This window comes from Pelecanus crispus, chromosome 7, assembly GCF_030463565.1.
Source record: "Pelecanus crispus isolate bPelCri1 chromosome 7, bPelCri1.pri, whole genome shotgun sequence".
Taxonomy (NCBI): Eukaryota; Metazoa; Chordata; class Aves; order Pelecaniformes; family Pelecanidae; genus Pelecanus; species Pelecanus crispus.
Window position 1 is genome coordinate 23483049 of NC_134649.1, and position 22651 is coordinate 23505699.

At 39.1% G+C, this 22651-nt stretch overlaps 1 protein-coding gene across 1 annotated transcript in view; it reads right to left on the bottom strand.

Annotated features, from left to right (window-relative positions):
• Nucleotides 1-2751: 2751 nt before the first annotated feature.
• Nucleotides 2752-22651, bottom strand: part of NEO1 (neogenin 1) — a 221306-nt gene continuing 201406 nt past the window's right edge. Inside the window, exons 20-29 of the mRNA XM_075713990.1 lie at nt 22153-22347; nt 21401-21433; nt 16662-16730; nt 15673-15820; nt 13625-13863; nt 12789-12881; nt 7412-7570; nt 5802-6056; nt 5330-5466; nt 2752-2835 (exon numbers count right to left, since the gene is read on the bottom strand). Coding sequence (XP_075570105.1) covers nt 2752-2835; nt 5330-5466; nt 5802-6056; nt 7412-7570; nt 12789-12881; nt 13625-13863; nt 15673-15820; nt 16662-16730; nt 21401-21433; nt 22153-22347 — 1412 coding nt within the window. The remainder of the gene's footprint in view (nt 2836-5329; nt 5467-5801; nt 6057-7411; nt 7571-12788; nt 12882-13624; nt 13864-15672; nt 15821-16661; nt 16731-21400; nt 21434-22152; nt 22348-22651) is intronic.

Here is a 22651-nt window from a genome sequence, read left to right on the forward strand (position 1 = left end):
ACAGAAAAGCAAAAAAATTGTACAGAAAGGTAGACGTCTACAGCAGTCCTCAAAATTATTCTACATGAGAATCAAAACAATATACAGGTTTGGTTTTTTTCCCCAAATGCCTCTGAGGGAAGCTGTCACTTAACAGCTTGACTATGACACTACAAGGATACACAATGTTCCAAATTTAAAATCACAGGATATGTAACAAAACGTAGCATTAAAATGTGAAAAAGTGCAATACAGATTGTACACTGAATTGAATAAATGTTTTTTTTAGTTTAACCTTAAAAAACCAACTTTGAACAGTTGTTTTATCATTAAAAATATTCCCCCTCCCCAAATTCAATGACAATATTAATATTCATGGTGTTATACATAAGTAATATTCACAAAGACCCACCAGCTAAGAATACTGTGTATGTACGATGATATTTCTTTGGGTATAGGTAAAAAATAGGCAAAGGAAAACATACACCCCTTCCTCTCAGGACAGGGTGCGTATTTTATTATTTTAATACATATTCTGTATCTTATTTTGCCCTGAATTGTATTGATTAGAAGTCCAAACATCAATTATCCAGGTGGCCCATGGTGCTCCAATTCATTTGATGTCCCCCCCACCCCCCACTCGCCCCCAATAAATAAACCCAGCAAATGTCCTAGAAATGACAACACAAGAGTCCAGGACAAGAAAGGAAGTAAAACTACAACCCAAACCCCTGCTGCTCTCCAGGATGATTCATTGGCTCTCCCTTCTCTTAGTGACAGGGACTATGAAAATGGGCCCAGAAATTTAGCTTTAGTCAAATGGATAAAAGAAAATAAATGAAGCAAAGTTCTTGGTTTTTTTTAAAATTTGAATTTAAGCAGTATTAAGTATTTCCTGTTAATGTTCCAACAGGTGCAGCCAGGTAGCAGAGGCACTGTGGACTACAGCAGCAGTGCCCTGCACCTGAAATGCCAGTTACCTGTGCCTCCTCCATCGTTATCACTAAGCTTCTGAGATCAGAAATCCAATTGCTCAGGAGGAACAGATTCTCCACCTGAATCATCAGGAAGTTTTGAGTTTCCTTTAGTCTTAAAAGTGAAACTGCACATGAGTTTGTTAGGCAGCTGGGCATTGTTTTTTTTCTTTTTTTACTAAAATACAGTCCCTCTTTTTATGCCATTTGTCCTCAGAGTATGGCAGAGCCAGGCAATCATACAAGGAGAAAACAAAAAACCTTTTTCTTCCCCTCATATAGAAGTTCCCTTTTAACTTTCCCTCCTTTCTAGACAGATATGTGAACAGCACCTGAGATGCTAATACTGTTTTTCTTTTCAAATGGTTTTAAAAGTGTAAAAAAATACATTTTTGCCTTGCTTATGTCTCTGAAGAATCCTTAAGAGAAGGATTCTTGTTTAAATGGCCTGGGATAGAGAAATTGCACTGGGGTCGGACTTGCTGCTGAAGGATCCTGTGGACATGTAGTGTTCTCAAAAGTATGGCACGGTATGTTGCTGATGCGAAGAGGTCCACAGTTCTCTGCTTCTGGGAGGTCCCAGTAGATCAAACCTAAGCACCACCAGCAGAGAAGTGTTGTGCACTGCTGCCTGTGCTAAGTTCTCCATGCGGAATGAGCGCTCAATCTGCACTTCAAAGTTTCATGATGTGATCTTTAAACTAACAACAACAAAACAGAGCACTGTTGCCAAAATAAGCTGTAGTGTCATCTAAACATAAGGAATCCTACTTTACAGGAGGAATCTTTTTTTAAATGTTTCTAAATGAGACTCTCACTGCAATTCAGTAACCAGAGACACAGTATGCTGAAGTTACAAGGAAGGACGTTACAGAAGATGCTTTCCTTTTCTTCAGTCTTTCGAATCAATGTAGAAAGACAGGAAAACAACAATAATGAAACCTCCCACTGGATCCCCTCCCCTTCCCCATCTACTTTTCCCCACTCAAAATATTGAAACTGCACAAAAAGCGACAAACAAGCCTTTCAAATTACATTTCAATTCAAACAGACTGGTAATCTCACAGTGATGAGAGGAGAAAGTCAGGCTTTTAATAATTATAATATAAAAATAATAAAAAAAGCTTACAAATAGCAGTGCAGCATCCCAAAAGGCCATGGATTAACTGCCAGAAGGGGACGTAATTATACGCAGAATAAAAAACAAAACAGAACAACCCACACTGGCAATGAATTTTCATACACAATAGAACAAGCAGTCAAACGTCAGTCTAGGCTGTGAAAAACAACATTTTTTTCTTCTTTTTTTGATTACAATATTTCTTCCTTTTTATAAAAAAAGATAAAATAAAAACACAAATAAAATTGTACATAAATGCGAATGTCCAACACTGAAAAGGCAGGGCAATCACACCACTGAGACAAAACCTGACCAGGAAAAAAAAGAAACAAACGTGAAGTCCACTTTTTTCCCTTTTGTCTGGATGCTAGATTTCAGCCTGATGCGTCCCATCCTGCATGGTCTCAGCAGGTAAATGGAATTCAACTTGGCAATGACTTCATTGCAGGATGATGACAAGAAAGGTCACCTCTTTTTGACCAGCTGTAGAACAAATGCACCTGTTGGTTCATTTGCTTTCTGTGTATGCTCTCATGTGCTGTCCCTCTTTCTGTTTTCTCTCTCTTTTTTTTTTTTTTTTTTTTCTTTTTTTCTTTCTTCTCTGTACAATTCCTTGTGTTCCAAGGCTGAGTCCCAAGACTTGTGAAACTGTTTGGAGTCATGTCCTGGTGAAGGTGGTCATGCTGTAGTGATGGCATTAAGGTCCTTCATAAGTCCTTCCAGGTGGGCCATCTCTTTGGTCAGCTCATCCGGTTCATAATTCTGTGGTGGGAGATGTAAAAAGTTATTGACAAGGTGACTCGCTTTCTTTAAAGAGGTACAGAATAAAAAATAAGAAGTGGTCAGTGATTCTGGTATAGATTGTGACTCTGACAAATGAATAAGCAGAAGCAGATTTATCGACAGTTACAGAAATTAGTAACTTGAAACAACTCTCTATTGTAAGTGCAGATCTTTTTGCAATAGTGATTCATAGTTTCACTGATTTTTAAGACTGTGATCATATTATTTGTTTCCCTTGTATCAATTCCTGCTTCAGGAGAACAGCTTCCTTTGAACCAAAGTAGATGTTTTAGAAAAAACTTCCCAGCTTAACTGGAAAAAAGGGTCGAAGGAATCACTTCAGTAAAACTGTTTTGAGAATCATTATGCTTGCTAAAAATCATACTCCATTTTTAGCCTCAATTGTCTAGCTTCACCTATATTGCATTGATAACAGAATTATGAGAGCTGTTCATGTGTGTAGACAGATACCATGAACTAGTTCATCTCAAAAGCCTTTCTAAGCTGACCAAGTCTTTCCCAGTACTGTGTAGTTTTTAACCTCTTACGTTCTTGGAGCATTTCTCCAAACCCTCTTCACTCTCTACATCGTTTTCACAGAAGGCGAGCCAGGCTACACGTGGTATCCCAATACCAGCTCTGCTAATGCCGAATCAGAAGCAACAGAACTCCTGTGTGACAGTTTCCGCTCTATATATTTAAGGTCCATTATTAGACCTTCTGGCTAGAGTCTAATATTAAAGCTACTGCTCAGCTGATTGCATACCATAAAACTGGAGTCCTTCCCAGAGTGGAGCCCTCAACCCTGACTGTGATCTCACTTCCTTTGCTTCTAGATACAAACCTTTTCTTTCATTTAAATAGAAATTAAGACAGCAGGCACTTTCCAGTTTACCAAGCAATCTAAGATTGTACCAGAAGTTGTCTCTGTCCTGTGTCTAACGCATTATCTCCCTACTATGGACAATGACAAAATAGCAGTGAGCTGGAAGTACTCACACTCATTCCTACAGGCTCTCATAAAAATAAGCAGAATCAATTCAAATCACTATCTAATCCTAATCTTTAAAACTCATAATTTAACTAGTGTTTAGTGTGCTGTGGTGTCTTTATATTGTACTAATTTATTAATGAAGAAATTTATTAATGGCTGTATTTAAATATTAAAAATTTGTTGATGAATAAACTAATGAGTATATTTTTGGTACCAACCAAAGAAAAGAATAAAGTAGGAGTGACAACTAGGCAGAAGGGCACCAAATCAAGCATGCATATAGTTTTTAGACCAGCGCATACAGAAATAAAATCAAGAGGGTGACAAAAACAATGTGACAAAAGGAAAGGACAATAAGGAAACAAGAAAAAAAAAAAAGAAAAAATAATTCAAAATAAACATTTCCTGTAGAAGTAATACAATAGCTAATACAGTAACTTCTTCGCTTGCAGTTTGAAAGGAAAACAGCTCTTCCAGTGCCTGACACCCAGAACATCCTCACTTAAAAGCTGTTTCCAAAGCAGCCCAACAGTTGCATTTTTCCCAGGTAGTCAGAACACTTTCATATGAGTATCTAAAAACATATTTGGGATGATAGCTTTAAATATTTTGGCATTAATGCTACATTTTCCATCTGCAATGACACTTTGGCTGCTCTGCAGCAGCACAGGAAGCTGCAGCTGCATGACTTTAATAGGATCCAGGCACAGTATGTTTGCAAAACAGACAGAAATAAATGACATCTCAAAGCAAGCATGAACGCAACATCTTAAGCTGTACAGAAGAGCAAATGGCACGGTTGGAGGCATTCAGCTCTGTGAACAAAGATGCTCTTTACATCAAGATAAGCAGGCAAAAAACATGTGCAGGGCACTTCTACAGCTTCAGTACAGAAGTCTGCGTATAGAAGCCCAAGGCATACACCGAAGCTCCATTAGGCGCTATGTACCGTAAAGAATGGAAAGATTAGTGCTATAGATGGTATTGGTCTTTACTCTCCTTTTCTTGTAATTGCGACAGGGCAGCAGAAACCAGAAGCACTGAGCATAAGTCAAGAAAGGAGATCTCACAGAACATTACTCTATGTTCAGATAATAGCCAAAGAGTTGCCAAAGGTTTTTCAGTTTTTGACTGAGTGGGCCTAGTGGACTGGAATAGATGGAAGCACTGCATCCATTTAGTGTTGTGTAATTAGGAATGAAGATATGCTCTTAAGTAATTTTCAGATTTAGAAAGCACTACTAGTACTTCCAATTTAAGTGCTTATTCTCTGAATTTACTGCCTTGTGTAGAAGTGGAATTTTTTTATATGGGTTAAAGGCAATGGCACTTGGTGGAAGTCAGAAGCCTTGTTATCCTCTGCCTTTGAAAGTCTCGGTGCGGACATTACTAAAGTTTACAAGTATCCCATAAAGACAGATTCACCACAGTTTGATAAGCACTGCCAAAGGAAGCCACTGGCAGTGTAAGAGTACCTACGCCTTCCGAGTCCTCAAGCATCCTGGTGGTCTCCTGAACGTCAGGGGCACTGGGAACTACCACTGGCATAGGAGGTCGAGTTCTTCCTAAGGTCCCAATTGATGCAGTCTTCACTGAGTGAACTGGATGATTAGGAGCTTAAAATAAAGTGTTATATAGTTATGCCTCAGTTAATTAGTTCTCTTGCCTATTCCGAAAGCTCTTGAAAGTGGGAGAATAAAAAGGATTCTATTAGAGGAAAATGAACACTTCAAATTACGGAGTGCTGACTTTGAATTCTTGTCTAGTTTATCTATGTACCTAAAAGAAAAGGGCCTTGAAAATTATACCAACAAAATTCACGAGCCTCTGACATATTTCCTTTGACACCCAACTCTACCCCCCGCCCCTTAAGGGGCTTCCCTCATTTTCTTCTTAAAATCTCCTTTTTCTCTTTTTGGCAAGTGTGCCTTGCCAGTTTTCCCCCACTCACCTTGCTGAGTCAGTAACGGTGTGCTTGGCAATGCAGGGTCATACGTGGAACCAGCTGGTGGCACTGCTGGCACTGCAAAACTCTTCAGCGGGTGGGAAGGACGGACATGTGCTGTAGGGAGGTTCTGAGCCGAATCTTCCTCTTGCGCGTTAGTCAGATAAGACCCTGTGGTGCTTTCAGGATCCTGGTGGTCAGCACACGCCTGAGACGAGGAAGCTGGCATGGTGTCTGTGCTAGGTGTGTTTCGAACAGATTCTACAACAGACGAGACAAAAAAAAAAAAAAAAAAGAGTGGTTTATTTTCTTTAACAGACATGTTCTCTGTGTCAGATGGAAACAAAACAGTAGCGTTTGCAAGCACCTTTTCCAAGATCACTGTTACAAGCTAAGAAATGAATTCACATATTAACTGTCTGTGTAGGAAATAACACCAATTCTGTGTAACTGTCCTGTTTTAAGGTAAAGGCAAAGGCTGTCTAATAACAAAATAAGCTTGAGAACTGAATGATTCCACAGGCATAATACCAAATCAACAGTTTTGCACTGAAACAGCTACATGTAATAAGACCTCAGATAAACAGCATGGAACACAAATCTTCATTCTCTTTTTACCCTTGAGTATTTCACAGTATTGGCATTCTTAAATAGGTGTACATTAAGCATGTATTACTGTAGTGCATACAGAAGAGCCAAATTTTTTTCTGAGATAGACTTGAAATCCCTTTACTTGCTGAAAGCTAAAATGTTCATTTGTTTGTCTGCAGCAGGCTCCACCCTGATCTAAGGGAACAATGATAATGGTATCTTGAATTTAGGGCATTGTGATCCTACTCAGACCATATGCAGGAAAAGATCTGGATTGTGAGAGCTTCAGCAGTATAAACAGAACAAGGGAAACCTCTGCCTCTAACATATCATCTGTCTGTATACTTGCAGCCTCATGAATTGGTTTCATAAGGAAACAACGCTGTTGGCTGTGGCACCTTAATTAAAATGTAGACCTTAAACTAGAGAAGCTCAGAATTCACTTCATCTCAAGATGTCACCTACATGCAATTTAGCAATACTGTTGCTTCAGAATTTTTCAGAGCACTGGAGACATTACGAAAACTATTGCAAATGATTGTGCTTCAAGCCTGAAAATGCTGCATAGAAATCACCACAATTTTCTGTGTGCTTCAGGAAGATACACTAATGTCAGCTCCCAGTAGCAAAGTCTGGACTTTTGTCCTCTCTCGGTTTTAAACACAAGTAATTAGGAAAAAAGTTATCATATTAAGTAGCTCAAATTAGATTTAATCTGACGTTTCAGACTCCAGGGCTGAAGGCTTTAGAATAAGGAATCTTCCTGTTGAAGTTGTGTATAAAACATTAAGCCACCTTTTCCAAGGACATCATCACGTTCCTCAAGGATCAATATCTGATATACACAAGAAATTGTTTACAGAAAACTCAATCTATCAAGGATTTAGTCTGTACTTAAACCCATCACTCCACCTCTCATGGAACACCACAACGGAGACTGACCAAATTAAGTTTCAGGTTTTGATTTCCACGTTTCACTCATTGTTCCATTACAAGCAAAATCTACCTGATCATTTATATCTCACCTGTGGAATTGGCCCTGTCTGAATGGGACATGGATGTGCCAATCGGCCACGGGTTGACCTGGTGATGAAGATAGCTGCGAGTTGGAGAAGCGAGGCTGCCGGAGTGGAAATGATGGTGAGGGTTATCGAGTGAATGGATGGGATGAGCACTAATCACAGCTGTGAATGAATATAAGACAGAAAAATGCTTAACATACAGACAAGCATGCACATGTACTGAAATGCACCATAACCCTCCCTTCTCCCACAGAGCCACTGAACAGGGGAGCCAATCGCTCAGCAGATTACAATGACACCAAGATGACGTTTCAATACCAATTTTCCAACTCTGCTCCAGCACTTTAGCTCCCTCCATGCCAAGACACAAAACCCCCAAAAGAGGTAGAGTTCTTCATCTTCCTGTGCAGAAAGTGCATCTCTCATGGCTGTATCTTTCAAGCACTTTCTGTTACACTTGAGAAAAATGAAGCTCAGCTCCCTTTAGAACTTCCATGTATTTCATGCTGTGCTATAAATGTCAGACCTAATACAGGAGACATATGAGCTCAAATTCCAAAATAATTTCTGGCTGTCACTGAATTTCTTAATGTTGTAACCAAATGTGGCATCTTTGGTTAATTAAATAATGCAAGACAAAGACAAGACACCAAAGGCTCTGTGCAGACTTAGTAAAGCTCTGCTCCAATACACTCAAACCAAATGCCTCTTTTTCTTTTTTCCCCTCTTTTTTTATCTTGCTGTTTTCTTCTTCCTGTTTGAGAGACATGGATTTTATACTTAATGTAAATCATCCTTTGCCCTCGCCCTTTTGTGCTAACAGCAAAACAAACTCTCACTACTCCCCAGCTGGGAGGAAAAGCATGCAGAATTTAGTTCTTATGACAGACTAAAATACTGAATTGCTTAAAATCATCCAAAAGAAAGAGTCTCAACACAGGAGGGAAATGCAGGGAAAACCTGATTCAGTGAAAAGCCACGTCCCCAGAAAGTTTACCCTGCCACCGGGCCGTCCAGCTTAAACTGCTGGGTTTTGCTAATAATTTGCTGGGTTATCAGACCTAAATCATGTATAGCTTTACAGGTCAAAAATCAGTATGTTGTACCACCAGCTCTTAATGAAGATCATGATGCACTGTTTAATTTCAAGGAAAAGTTCAGATGAAGAAATGGATAAAGAGAAATGTGGTGTGTTAAGAAAGAAATAGCTCCTTACTTCCTAATTGTCATAGAATCTTGGTTTTCCAGTTCTCAAAGAAGGAACTAACCAGGCATACACCATTCCTATTGCATTACTGTAAAGTATACTAAAATTGAATATACTAAATTAGGGTAATTTAGTATTTAAAAGGTAAGTAACTAGATTTGAATGGGGGGAAAAAAACACAATAGGAAGGTACCTGCAGGCACAGACTTAAACACACTAAATGGTCCTGCCTTCTCTGTTGCTTGCTGAGAAAGAGCCTCATGTACCAGTGTCAGTTTTCTGTGTAGCTTCTGCAAGAAGGTATCTAGACATTAATTAATGTTTCCACTTACTGTAAAATAGAAACCTACAGTTGGAAGCCCTCAGAGCTTTTGCAAACAAGACAGAACGTCAAAGTCACAAAAACAATCTCCATCCCTAAGGCACCAGAGGACCTTACATTGTCCTTCCTGACATTTAGTGCATCATGCTAACCCTGTCACAATAAGCCAGCCGTGTCTGTTTCATTCTTTCTGGGCAAGGCAATATCTAATAAAGAGGGCAAAAACAGACAGGCTTTTCAAGTGAACACAGCAGGACTGGTATCAAAAAGGGATGTCACAGCTGGGTTTAGTGCTGCAAGGGAAAATCATATCCACAACTGTATCTGCCAGCATTATCGCACAGCTTGAATACCATCAAAAAGTAGAACTGGAATATCCTACCTCCCTAAGATACGTATCACCACTGTATCACTTGTGCCAACTGTACATCTTTTCATCCTGTGTGGGACTGATTATATAAGTTGCTGAGTATCTTTCTCACTGAATAACACAGTATGAGGGGTTCTTTGGTACGCTGTTTCGGTGGAGCACTCAGCACACTTCAGCACTGGCTCCTGCGAGAGTTAATCTTATGCTGTATGTATCCAATGCTGCATCCCATTTAGAGAAAAAACACTTTGAAGTGCACAGGGGAAGACTTATTGCAGTCTGAATTTGTTACAGGGTCACACAAGTCTGAACATGATGATGTTCCCGCACCTGGCATGGGACAGGAAACCATGAGAATCCAATAGCTGCCATGTCCCTTGTTAGATACCCATATCTGACAGCAGACAAAACTTTTAAGAAACTAATGGGAGGAAAGATAAGTGTAAAACTGTATCCTCTGCTCCTCCTTCATATGTGTAAAACTGGGAGAAAACAAGGAGCATCAGACTGTTTTAAAACCAAGAAAAAAAAGATACTACTCTTGTGAAAAGGTTGTAAAACAAGGAAACAATCGAAAATTCACAAACTGAGCTAATCGGGTCATCAGGACACTTGAAAAAGCACATAGAGGCCAAGAAAACCAAGCACTCACTTCAGGTAAATAAAGTAAAAAGTTAGAAAGTTGAAACATAATGGACTGGCCTGATACCATTCCATAAAACACAAGAGCTTGTGGTAGCAATTACCTGGCTACAGGGTTGAACACGAACATAGTGCTCAGGGAAGTCTAAAGCTCAGACCAGATAAGGACTGTGTAGTTTTGCCTCACAGTTATGTCACTGCATGTTAACTTTTGTACTTTTTACTTATGTTCTCAAGTCAGGGTTTCAGTCTAGTTGTTCAGAGGTTTAGCCAAGTCCCTTTCCATCTCAGAGTCATCATTTGAAAACTAGATATATTAATTCTTAAAATATTTCATAATAATAATTAAAATATATTTCTACTCCCTCAACAAAATTTCAGTTCAACACTTCTGCTCAAATCACCACTAACTGATAGGGAAATACACAGATAAGAAATAACAAACCAGACATCCTCCTCATTTAAGAGTCTGCTCTGCCACACTCACAAAACCTCAGCCTCTATCAGTGGTCTATCCACTTTCTACTAAATTAGTACAATAAACACATTGTGGAGCAAAGCTACTGTACATATTGCAGGCTTTTGGTATCCTTTCCAAAAGATGAGCAGTGTTATTCCTTCAGAGCCATGTCTTCTGCTCAGTAAATTAGGGGACTAGTCACAAGTGGGGATATCTTGCACTGAGACATGTGGTGATCTATTGCCCCAGCTCTCTAATTCTCTCCTACTAGATGAGCAGCCGAGTTGTTTCTGAAGCTGCTCCTGAGCCACTACTGCATTTTAGCATCAATCCATACTGATTTTGGTTTGCCATATGAGCATGGACTGTAGACTACAGCTGGTCAAGAACTGCTTCACAAACAGCTATCCATGCAGTGGGGAGAGCAGTAATGTTTAATGTTTCGGTGTAAGAGTAAGACCACTGCAGATAAGGGTAAACATGGTAATTTAGAAAAGAGTAAGCCTGACTCCTGTAAAAGTAAATCCTGCATCACTAACCTCAGAGTTTTAAGACGGTGCCAGTAAATATGAAACTAAAGGGCAACAGTGAATCTAACACAGCTACATTTTCGAAAAAGCTCTGACAAGGCTCCACTCCAAAGTTAAAATATTAAGTTGCTGTTAGAGGGAAAACTCTTTTGTGGACTGAAAGCTGGTTACAGATAGGAAGCGAAAGGAAGGGATGATCAATTTTCCAGAGGAAGAGTCAGCAGGAGATTCCCCAGGTATCAGTGCTGGGACTGGTTTTAATCAATTATCTTTCTCAGTGACCCAGACATGGAAGCAATCAGAGAAATCTTCAAATTTGGAAATTATATTAAGGTCTTTGGGGTCGTCAAATGCTATTTTGATGGCAAGGAACTCCAGAAGGACCTCATAAGACTGAGCGAGCAGGCAAAAAGATGGCAGGTAAACTTTAGCATAGCTAAATAAGCTATTACAGTAGTAATACATCAAGGGGAAAATAATCCAAACAGTACTTACATGATTATGCACTCGGAGCTGGCAGTTACAACTCAGCAAAGAGTTTTTGGGGATATGGTTGCCAGATCTCTGACACCGTTAGCTCAATATGCAATGGCAGCCAAAAAAGCCACCAGAATATAGTACCTCATTCAGCACAGAAGGTATTAAGAACAAGGCAGAGGACACCATTTCCTGCTCTGTAAGACCTTGGTGGTACTGTGTCCAGCTCTGGCCTCTCAGCATCTCAAGAAGCATGTAGTAAAGTTAGAGAAGGTTCTGAAAATGGCAACTAAAGCGATAAAGGGGATAGCTGCCTCATGAGGGGAGTCTAAAAGGCTTTGATAATTTGGTCTGGGGAGAAAACTAACAGTGGAGAAAAACCTGAAAGAGATTTATCAACTCTCTACAATTCTGTCCTGGTTTCAGCTGGGATAGAATTAATTTTCTTCCTAGTAGCAGGCATAGTGCTGTGTTTTGGATTTAGTAGGAGAAGAATGCTGATAACACACTGATGTTTTAGTTGTTGCTAAGTACTGCTTGTGCTAGTCAAGGACTTTGCAGCTCCCCATGCTCTGCCAGGTGCACAAGAAACTGGGAGGGGGCACAGCCAGAATAGTTGATCCAAACTGACCGAAGGGCTATTCCATACCATATGATGTCGTGCTCAGTATATAAACTGGGGGGAGTTGGCCAGGGGCAGCGGTCGCTGCTCGGGAACTGTCTGGGTATCAGTCGGCAGGTGGCGAGCAATTGCATTGTGCATCACTTGCTTTGTTTTTTATTATTATTATTATCATCATCATCATCACTATTTCACTTTATTTCAATTATTGAACTTTTCTTATCTCAACCCAGGAGTTTTCTCACTCTTACTCCTCCGATTCCCCCATCCCACTGGGGCAGGGGGAGTGAGTGAGCGGCTGCATGGTGCTTAGTTGCTAGCTGGGGCTAAACCATGACAAATTCCTATGTAACAGCTGGATACTGGCAGACTACAAAGGGAATGCACTATAAAAAGCAGCCAGGCTCACATGCTCTCTGTAAAAAGCACCTGCAGTTGCCACTGCTGGTGACTGGGACAGACAGACTGTTGGACACCTTCCTAACTCTTCCCCATTTTTTCAGCATGCCTCCTGCTCGCTCAAATACAGCTATTCAGTTTTTCCTTTTAACTGGATCTAACTCTGCCTTCACAATAAGGGATTCAGGATGCCTTATTTGAACTTTTTCCACTGCAGATATGACAGAATTACTTAGGAGAAGTAAGTAGGAAGACAGTATGTGAGTGTGTGTGCCTGTGCATACAGTGTCAACACAGCTTGTTTGGGTGCTCCCAATTTCAAGCCAGCTGGTAGGTGGGCTGTTGACTTACGCTGAGGTGGCTGAGAATCAAAAGGCATCATCATCTTGGGCCTCATCCCCCTTCTTCCTGCCAATGTGGACATGCTATCCTCTGACTCATGCCCTGAAGGAAAAATACTCAAGGTTATTTACCACTGCAGCAAGACTTCTGTGATACCATACCAGATGATTTCAATCCTCCTCTATTTCTGGGCTGTCCTGTTTGTAAGCAGTTCTGTGACTCATAATCAATAAAAACAGCTCTTTCATCCTTCACTAGAAGGTGGAAAAGAGGTCAGTTAGGGTAAAGATTACTGGGCAATGGAGAAACTATCACAAATCTCTGGCAGTGCAGCTCTGGGCAATGAGTGGCAGTACAAGGAGTCACACATATGGGTAAGATGTGCTGGAGTAACAAGTTAACCACTCACCAAGTGAAAACTCACCCACACCTCAAGAGCTGAGCAATAGCTGGTTAAAGCACCAACACCCAATTGTGTGTTTGACCGCTGAAAAAATGTCACACACATCTCAACAGTTTAATATGAAACATTTGTTAGATGATCTTCTGATTACTCATCAGTATTTACCAAGGGAAATTCATAATTTAACTCTTGGGCACTCAATTTTCTCATTAAAACATGCGATCCATCCTTTTCAGAGAGTCTTATAAACTAGGCACAAAACTAATTCACTACTTGCAAAGTAAGAACAAAAAAAAAGATAAGGATAACTGAGCAATATGTCAATAAAGTGGTTTCACCAGATACAAATATATTTAATATATTTAAATATATAACAAATATATAAATAGTAAAATATATTTAATTTTAAACATCATGGTCAAAGTACTCGTGGATAGCTCACCTCTGTAGGAATTCCGGCGCTGATGGATATTGCTGTCCATGGAATTATCAACAGGGGTGATATCCTGGGAGTTGCGAGGGATTGGGGTATCTGTCATGATTGGATTGGGATCTGGAGATTTATCAATGGGTTTTAGCTCCAGTCTTTCATGATGGATCCAGAGGTCAGGAGGCTTCACATCTTTGGAGTTTCCTTTGTACTTATGGGAGCCATTAACTGATTTGCAGGCAGCTCGTTTCCTTGGGAAGCAAAACAAATGAAATGTTGTTAGATGATGTAGTTAGATGTAGGCTTCCTTTCACTTGTTGAAAAAGGCAAATTTTCACTGAGATTTCCTTCAGATCCTGTATCCAGCTGAACAAAAGCTACCCACTGGGCAGGAAGCTTTGAATTTTACATATAAGCACATCTGACATCGCAAAGCATATTCTGCAACTCTGATGCCATGAAATTTGTCTCAAATGCTACCACATGCTGCAGAACTGTGCTCTACAGTCTAAGCTTTCATTAACAAAAATTAAGTTTCCAGTATTTATGGTTATTCAGAGAATATTCTAAACACAAAGTATACGTACATCATGCTATGCCCATACTCCAGGGCTTACAAACAACCTCAAAGAATAGCTGCGTGCAAATAGGCAATTATCCCAACAGGATAGTTAACTCTAAAGACTAATGACAAGAATGTTCATTTTACCACTGCTCACGTTAGACACATCTAACAAACATGCTTTTTCATCGCTGTTGAATAGCAGCAGCAGCAAACTGATTGTGAGGCAGACATTTGACATGACGGAATTTTGGAAAAGTAAAATGTAGAGTTCCAGCACTGCCCTCCACACGCACTCCTCACTTTGGACCTTGGCAACGATGGAGGAAGGTGTCCCTTCTGGGTAGCACACTTGCTAGAAATGGCTAAGAAATGACTAAATAAAATTTTGAAAATATCAATGAACGAAGCCTCTTGTGTAGGTGATACGCAGCCAGACACGCTGCCAGCACCCTGCTTTGAGCACTGTAGCTGAAGAGTAAAACAGATCAGAAGGTTATTCACTGGTGGTAGATTGCTGCATGTAAGAAAGGTGGCATTTAGAAACTGGGAAAACAAAGGCAAGATTTCACAGGGTTATTTCTGCTCTTTGAAAATAAAATACATCTCCTGGGCACAGGCCCATGAATTTTGCCCTCTCCCAAGCACACCCCCCAGTTGCTAGACCATCACCCATGTATCCTTGCTCTCCTCTCCTGGAGAACTTGCATTTTTGCAGGATGGTTCAGCTTCAGCAAAGCAAGTGGAGATTATCTTCTAAGCCTGGCTTTTAATCACGTTCTTAAAACTCTGTTTTGCATAACAGAGTCTTTTCAAACTTAAAAAAGACCTTCAGCTCTGTTCAGTTCTTTCAAAGAACATGCACAAACAACCTTCAGGAGCCTATAAATGGAAGCATTGCTGCTACAGTCTTAATTCAGATGCTCTAAATGAGGGAATAATTCAGATACACACCTATATTTTGGATTTTGGAGCACTTTTCTAAGGAGCCCAGCACCAGATTCAGATTCCACTCCAGTAATCTATCTAAAAATTGGGTATTATCATGCACAGCTTGTAAACCTACTCCACACAGTGAAGTACCTGCTAAGAACAGAAGTGAGAATCTGCCTGAGCTGTTGAGCTCTCACAGGTCTAAACAGATGTTTGGAAACAATATTTTAAACAATCATTTCTCCTCAGAGAGGAGCAAGTGCAGATATACATGAAAGCATTGCCCCAGTTTGCCTGTAAACTCTTGATGGTTTGTGAACTCTGAAACACTCATTAGGAAAAACAGAACATCATCATCGCACGCATGATAACTTAGCTGTATTGATGCATGTTGTCTTCTGAACACAAGAATTCAAACTCCATTACTGATCTGTTGTCAGAACAAAATTTCTATAGCCCACAAGACTTAAAAGTAATAAACTCTAAAGCATCATAAAGAGAAGATTAAATAATAGAATTAAGTGAGGAAGGTAGGACAGGGCAAAGTGCCACCCAGACATCTTACTTTTTTTGGTGAGAAGTTGTACGACGAGTGCAGAAGACAGCAACTATTACCACTATCACAATGGTGATCACTCCAACAGATATTATGATTACAAGGAGCATGTTGCTGTCCAAGGGAGAAGTAGGACTTCCATGGGGACTGTTACTGCCTGTAAGAGTTTCAGATGGGAGAAAGGGGTTATTTATTATCTAGAAAACATCCCCATCAAAAGCAAGCAGTGCCCATCAAAGACTTCTAGAATCATACAGATTAGCAGAATGAGAAATATGGTTTGTCTGCTAGGATTTCAAGTTAAGTACTTCCTTATTTTTTTGTCATTTGCCAATTGTGTTTCTGTACAATTTTTAAATCCATAAGATGCTTTATAGATCCATTTCCAGCTAACAGTGGATAAAGACTTATGTTCACCCTGCTCAAATAGTTATCATAAAAAAAACCCCAATCAGTATTTTAGAGTCTAAGGAGAGTTAACCTGGGACCTTGCTAAAACTACAGCACTACAGGCATCCCCTTGGACCCAATAATCATATGAATTGGTATCAGTGTTCTACAGTAGTCACTTCCTCTAAAAGAAACACATTTTGTGTAACACTAATGAGCGTTACCTTAGGGCAAGGCTTCCGCAATGCGCAGTGCTAATAAGGAGAATGAGTTAAGATTTTTTTTTCCCTTCCTAGTATGTTCTTACTGAACTAATTTTACACTGGTGCACTTTAGCAGCCATTTAAAACTAAACTGGGAACAAGATCTGCTTATCAAGACTGAAATGTAAATGCACGTGATGATATTTTTTCCATATACCCCACACAGTAGGCAAGAATACTATGACAGAAGTATGATACAATTTCTTGAGTGGGAACAACTATCATCATAAAGAGAAAACGTTACTGGAACAGATGTAATCAGTATTTTCAGTAGGATATAGCAACACTCGGTGAAACACCAAAAGATACCGCATTTAAATTGAAAAGCTTTATAACAACACTTACCACCAAGTGGTGGTTTGTAATCCGGTCCTATGTCCACTGGGCGGCTTCCTTTCCCTGCAGATCCTGAAGCTGAAAAGGTCATATATGTGGTAATTTTATATACATATATATGCACACATGTACAGATAAACACACACTTCAGCATTTCCTAAGGTAGCTCTTTCAGAACTTCTCTGAACCACTGTGAGCATTTCCCCCCCGCCTCCTTTTCTCTCCCCTACAACATGATTTGGCTTTGAACAACAACTGTTTTCTCCAAGAAGAGAACCACTTCTTCAAAAGAGCTATTTAATAATTAGTTTCCTGCATTACTATTTTCCTAGTTTAGGAGCCTCTACTAGTATTCATTTTTAAAAATGTAATAAAAATTATTTGCAGTAATAGACAGGTATATATTGAGGCAAATGGCTTTGCCACACTTACACAGATAGTTAATAATCTTGAAACAGTACATAACAGTATACAGGTTTCTTCTCCTAATATCTAATTATAGTAAGTGTGGAAGACTGGAAATAAGTGGAGGATCAAAAGCGCAGTAAACGTAGCATTAAGTCCCTGCCTACCCATAAAAACTTGCCTTCAACTTTTCCCCATTCTTTTCTGTTTGTTTCACCTTCACCACAAGTGACAATAAAGTATCACAAAAATGTTTTTGGTGAAACCTGGGAAAACAAATTAATTTGTTTCAAAGCTTTATGTTTATAGGCTGACAATGGAAGTAAACATGTCTGTTCCTCAGTTATTACAAACTGAGGCAAATTACACAGCCCCTCCTGAACTGAATTAGCTACTGCTAGTGGGCTCCTAGGTGCTGAATGTAAGAGCTGCCCTACCAGCTGAAATGCTGTCCTCTTTTTACTCTAACAAGTACTTCCCCTTGCATAATTCAGGTCTAATTTAGATCACTTGCTGCCACAGCAAGACGCACAAAGTCACAAGTTCATCTCTTATGTTAAGACCTCTCCTGAGTTAGCAGAATGCTTCCCACAGATAAAGATATACAAACCCCTGGTTCTTTCACTTCTGTATTTTCATTAAAATGCACTAATGCTGAATTACCATGAACGATAAAAGTAGGGGAAACATACAGCAAGACGCAAAGAACAGCATTTCTCTTGTTACAGGAATCCATAATACTTTGCACATTTTTATACTGTTACGCACAAAAAGCCAAACCCACAAAAAACCCCCAAGTGTCTGCAAATTTGGCAGTTTCACAATCAAGAGAAGGATTTTCTCAGTTAAAAATCCACTCTAATCAAGACGTAGTAAGTGTTAAAGGATGTGTAACAAATGGAAATTGTGAACCCGAAGTCAAAGCCTGTAAATTAGTCACTGTGAAATAAAGACAATTGGTAAAAACACCAAAAGGTACCAGCAAGACTACTGATTCAGCCCTGAGAAGGGCAGTAAGAAGGAATGTTACATGTATACAGCAAGGAGTTAGATGTAGCCTAAAATGATGGAAAAGATGTATCGCAGGACAAATCTATAATGAAAAAGACATATTGCACCTGCCAGTCTAGCAAGGACACTGCATTCAGTGAAAATGTGTTCTCTTTTTGAAGTACTGGACTAATAATTTTGCAGCAGCAATGAAATAATTTAACAGAATTTTCAACAGCTTGTATTTAATATATTTACATCTGTACGACCAGAAAACCTGCACTGAAAAGATGTCACAAAAACCCTAGATGAATTCTCTGAATCACTGAACCTGGTGCTGAAGATATGTTGTAGCAACAGAGAAGCTGCGGGAGAAGGGGGGAATAAAAATAACTGACAATATTTTAAAAGGACAAATAGACACGCTATACATTTTTAGTGCAGCAGCTGGAGCCTTAACACAGGCAAGATCATGGAAAAGGTGACAGATAGGAGATGGTGGCATACTTTATGCGCATCTTTCTGTTTTATTGAAAGCAGGTATTTTCAAACAAACTAAATGTCAGACTATAATTTAGTTGGTAACAGTAACTACACATACATACTATATTTAGACTTCCATAAAACATTTTACTGAGTACTGTACAACACTTTGTTAAAAATAGCATAATAAAAAAGCAATGTGGCACATATTAACAAGATTAACAACTAATTAACTGATAAGAATAAGAATTATAATTGCAGAATCATTATTCATGAGGGATATTTCTATTGAGTTCTGCAAAGATCTGTGCTTGGCCAAGTGTAATTCAATATCCTTAATAACACCGTGAAAGAAAATTAAAATAATTGCTTCTGAAGTTAACAGATAACATAAAATAATGGAGTAGATAATAAGATATACAAAGTCACCTGCACAGACCACCCGGGATCATGTGGTACATGTGGGTGTAACACTGAGTCGGTGAGGTTTATCATAGGGCCTGCACTCCCTGCACAATGCATATACTCACACAGCCAACTGCAGATTTTATATATTCCCACCCCATATGTGTGTGTATATGTGACAAAGTATATAGGTCATATTCAGACGATAAAAACATTGCAAGGCAGCAATATGGAGAAAGCAGTATCCTGGCAAGCAGTCATATTTCCAAAGGCTATAGACATCCTTGGGAATAACTACCTGCGCACAATCCTCGTAGAGCATGGCAGCTCAGGGATGTCTGATACTGGCACCGACTGCGCGGTGTCAGTGTCTGCACATTTCCAAAAATGTGCAGACACTTTCCAAAAAAGGTAACCACAAGATACAAAGTCCAGTTTTCAAAACACAATGAAATTTAGGTACCTAACCAAGACGCTTCTCAGTATCTAATTCCTGAAATCAGGGATCAACAGTTTAGCCTTTAAATTCTGGGGAGCTCATCTCTTATGCAGCGCAACCTGAAAGATGACCTGGCTCTTTTCTGCAGTTTATGTGGACATAAAGATTGTAACTCAGCGCTTCTCTCAGAAGCGGCCAGTCACCACCACAACATGGAGTGTAAGTCTGGCTTCTACATGATGTGCTCTGAACAAGCATATGCACATGCTACATCTCCTGTATGGACAGCAGCCTTTTTTCTAGGCTATTACAAAGTTTGTTGCTGAGGTTTTCCATTTCCTTCCATATTAAGGAACAGATTGAGATAACATTTACTTGAAACTGATTTTTTTTTTTTTTTTTTTTCTTTTAAGCTTGTCAATCTCCATGTTACCCATTAGGTATCGTTAGCCAGACAACATATTTTAATTTTGTGTTACTTTAGGATAGTTTTACTAGGATTAGATACCTTAACCTTTGCTTTTGTACTAGGCCAGTGCAACTCCTTGAAGCCTGACAGCAACAGCCACTAACTTCTCCCAATACAAGCTCTGTGCTATAGAAGTGTGTGGCAGAGCAATACAGTGTGCTTAATATAGAAGAAAAACATTAAAGTAGAGGAGAGAAAAAAAAGAACCACTAAGGCCACAGAGTCAATCCCATTATAGTTTTGTTCCTTCCCAGTCTTCAATAACTTGCCTACCATTTCCTGAAAGACACAATTCTGCAAGTCAGTGATATTGTCACAGAGCAGGCTTTTCTGCTCTTCAGCTCGTCTTCTCCTTTTCTACATTTAATGTACTGCCATGATTTATAATCTCCAAGTATTCTTATAGGAATTCTGCAACAAAACTCTTTTGGCTTTTATGATTTATAAATTATATAATTTGATACAAATTTATCACATTGTTACTAGAAGAATGTGTTACTTTATGATGATAACAACGGATGAGAAGATTTAGTTATCTGCTGAAATGAGGTTAGAATAGTGCAGAACAGAAAACAGCAAATTTTACATAAACTTTTAATGTTCCCCTATTCCCTTCCTCTTGCAATTGAGCACTAACAATGACATGGTGGGTATCTGCTTCCCCACAGACAAGCCTGAATCTCAGCTATCATCTCTGTTACACAAGTCTGGATATGAATTTACTCCATAACTGTCTAGTATCAGCGTTATTTGGTATGCAGAAGGTAAAAGCATATTTAATAAATTACTTCTAAGTAACAAGTTGAAAAGCAAGTCAAAAATAAAGCAGCTCATTCTCAACCCCTTTAGGATCTATTTAATTGTATGTCTAAGCTGCTTGCCCATGTCCTTTTAAACTCATCCCTTCAGACTAATTCTTTCCCTTTTTATTGGGCCTGTAGGTTATTTGGAAGAAAGCAAAAATAGCCCTGGGACATTCACCTTGTAATTCAATGTAGTAAACTCAAAGTTACCATTTTCCAAGCTAGCATTTTAAAATCTTAAGGCTTTTAGTAGCTAATGCTGTGCTCTTCAGGAGAGTCTGGAGTCTAAATCAGCTGACAAGCAGAAACTCTCTTGCAAAAAAGCTTTCTAGAGCAGGCATACTTTCCTTTATTATGAAAATAATTATAGATGTAGAGCTCACAAAACAGCACTTGTACAAATTAGATAACTGTTTGATCCTCCACCTCTGGTACTGAGATCTTGCATCGATGGTCAGAGGCTGGCAGGAGTATCACTTAATCCAAATTAACTTTGACAGAATGATTCAGCTTTGGCACAACCCACTTGTCCCTTCATGTGACATCTGCCTACAGAGATCACTTTATATTCCCAACACCCAAACCACAAATAGGACTTCCAGTTCTTCCACTATTAAAAGCACAACAGGAACTTGCTCATTTACAGTTAGAGCAGCAGATACTTGTTTCATTTAGGAAATGCAACAGCACATGGACAGGGAATACAAAATGTGTGAAGGATGGAATAAAAAAGAAAGTGTGGCTATTCATTTACCTTGATCATTAGGCATTTTATCTGAGGATTCAGCTAGTGAGACAAGCACAGGGAAGGAAAAAACAAGAGAAAGATCACAAGGCTTGAAGGAGTGAGAGACAGAATTTAAAGTTTCTCATAGCATAAGTAGACTAGCTAGGGCTCTCATTTCTAACCACCAATGCTCATATAGAAAAAGTACTGTGAAAAAAATCTACTCATAACTTTTTATTTTTCACCTCTCCTTAGAGTACTTTTTTTCCAAGCTATCGTGCATTCATACTATTTCACTAGTTACCCATCACCAAGCAGTTCTTGATTTAAGAGCCTGTTGTGTCACACTAGTTCCCACTATATCATACAAGTCACTAGCAAGCGGTTGTGCACTGGCTACCAACTCCATAGCCTGCTGCTTTATACCATTTCATCATGAGCAGATGTGACATACAAGACCTAGAATTTTAAAGCAACTAAAAACTGGTTTTCTAAAAAGCACATTTAGGACATGGATGCTCAGCATTAGTAACTAGATGACCTAAGTGCCCACCAGTAATTTTGAAACCACACAATTAATCAAACAGCTCAGCAACATTTGCGTATGTATTAACTACATGCAAGATCGTTCCAATAGAACATTTCATTCTAGTCAAACTCTATTGTCGTCCTGTCTTTTCCAGTTTAAATATAAAATTCATGCTACTGGTATCTTATCCTTAAAGAGGCTACATTCAGAAAATGAGGAGGAAGATATTTAGATATATATGATAGTTTACCTTTTGGGGTTCTGAACTGAACTGCCTCAGACATAGGCCCCATGCCCTTCGAATTGCGGGCCTGAATTTTGAAGTAATACGGTGTATCAAGGGTCAGTTCTTGTATCTGATGGGTCAGTCTGTTTCCCACGACGGGTTCAATAACCCAATCATGTATTTCAGCATTCACATCCGTACTGTAGTAAATGATGTACCCTATTCAAAAGAAAAAGCAAAGGAACTTCATACATAAAAGAACAGGATAGTCATAAGATCTCACAGAAAATGTTCTATTGACTTTTAATGAAATTTGCACAGCTAAATCATTATGGGTTTTCTGAAAGTGTATTCTTACTTTTTCAAAGACTAAAAATGCATTCATATACTAGACAGCCTTCCCATCTTAAATTTTAAACTGTTCAAAAGGATATGCTGAAAGAAAAAAGCCATTTCAAATATCAAAATTATTTTTGACTGCTGTTCATTGAATATGGAGAAATTCCTCATTTCCATCTCTTTA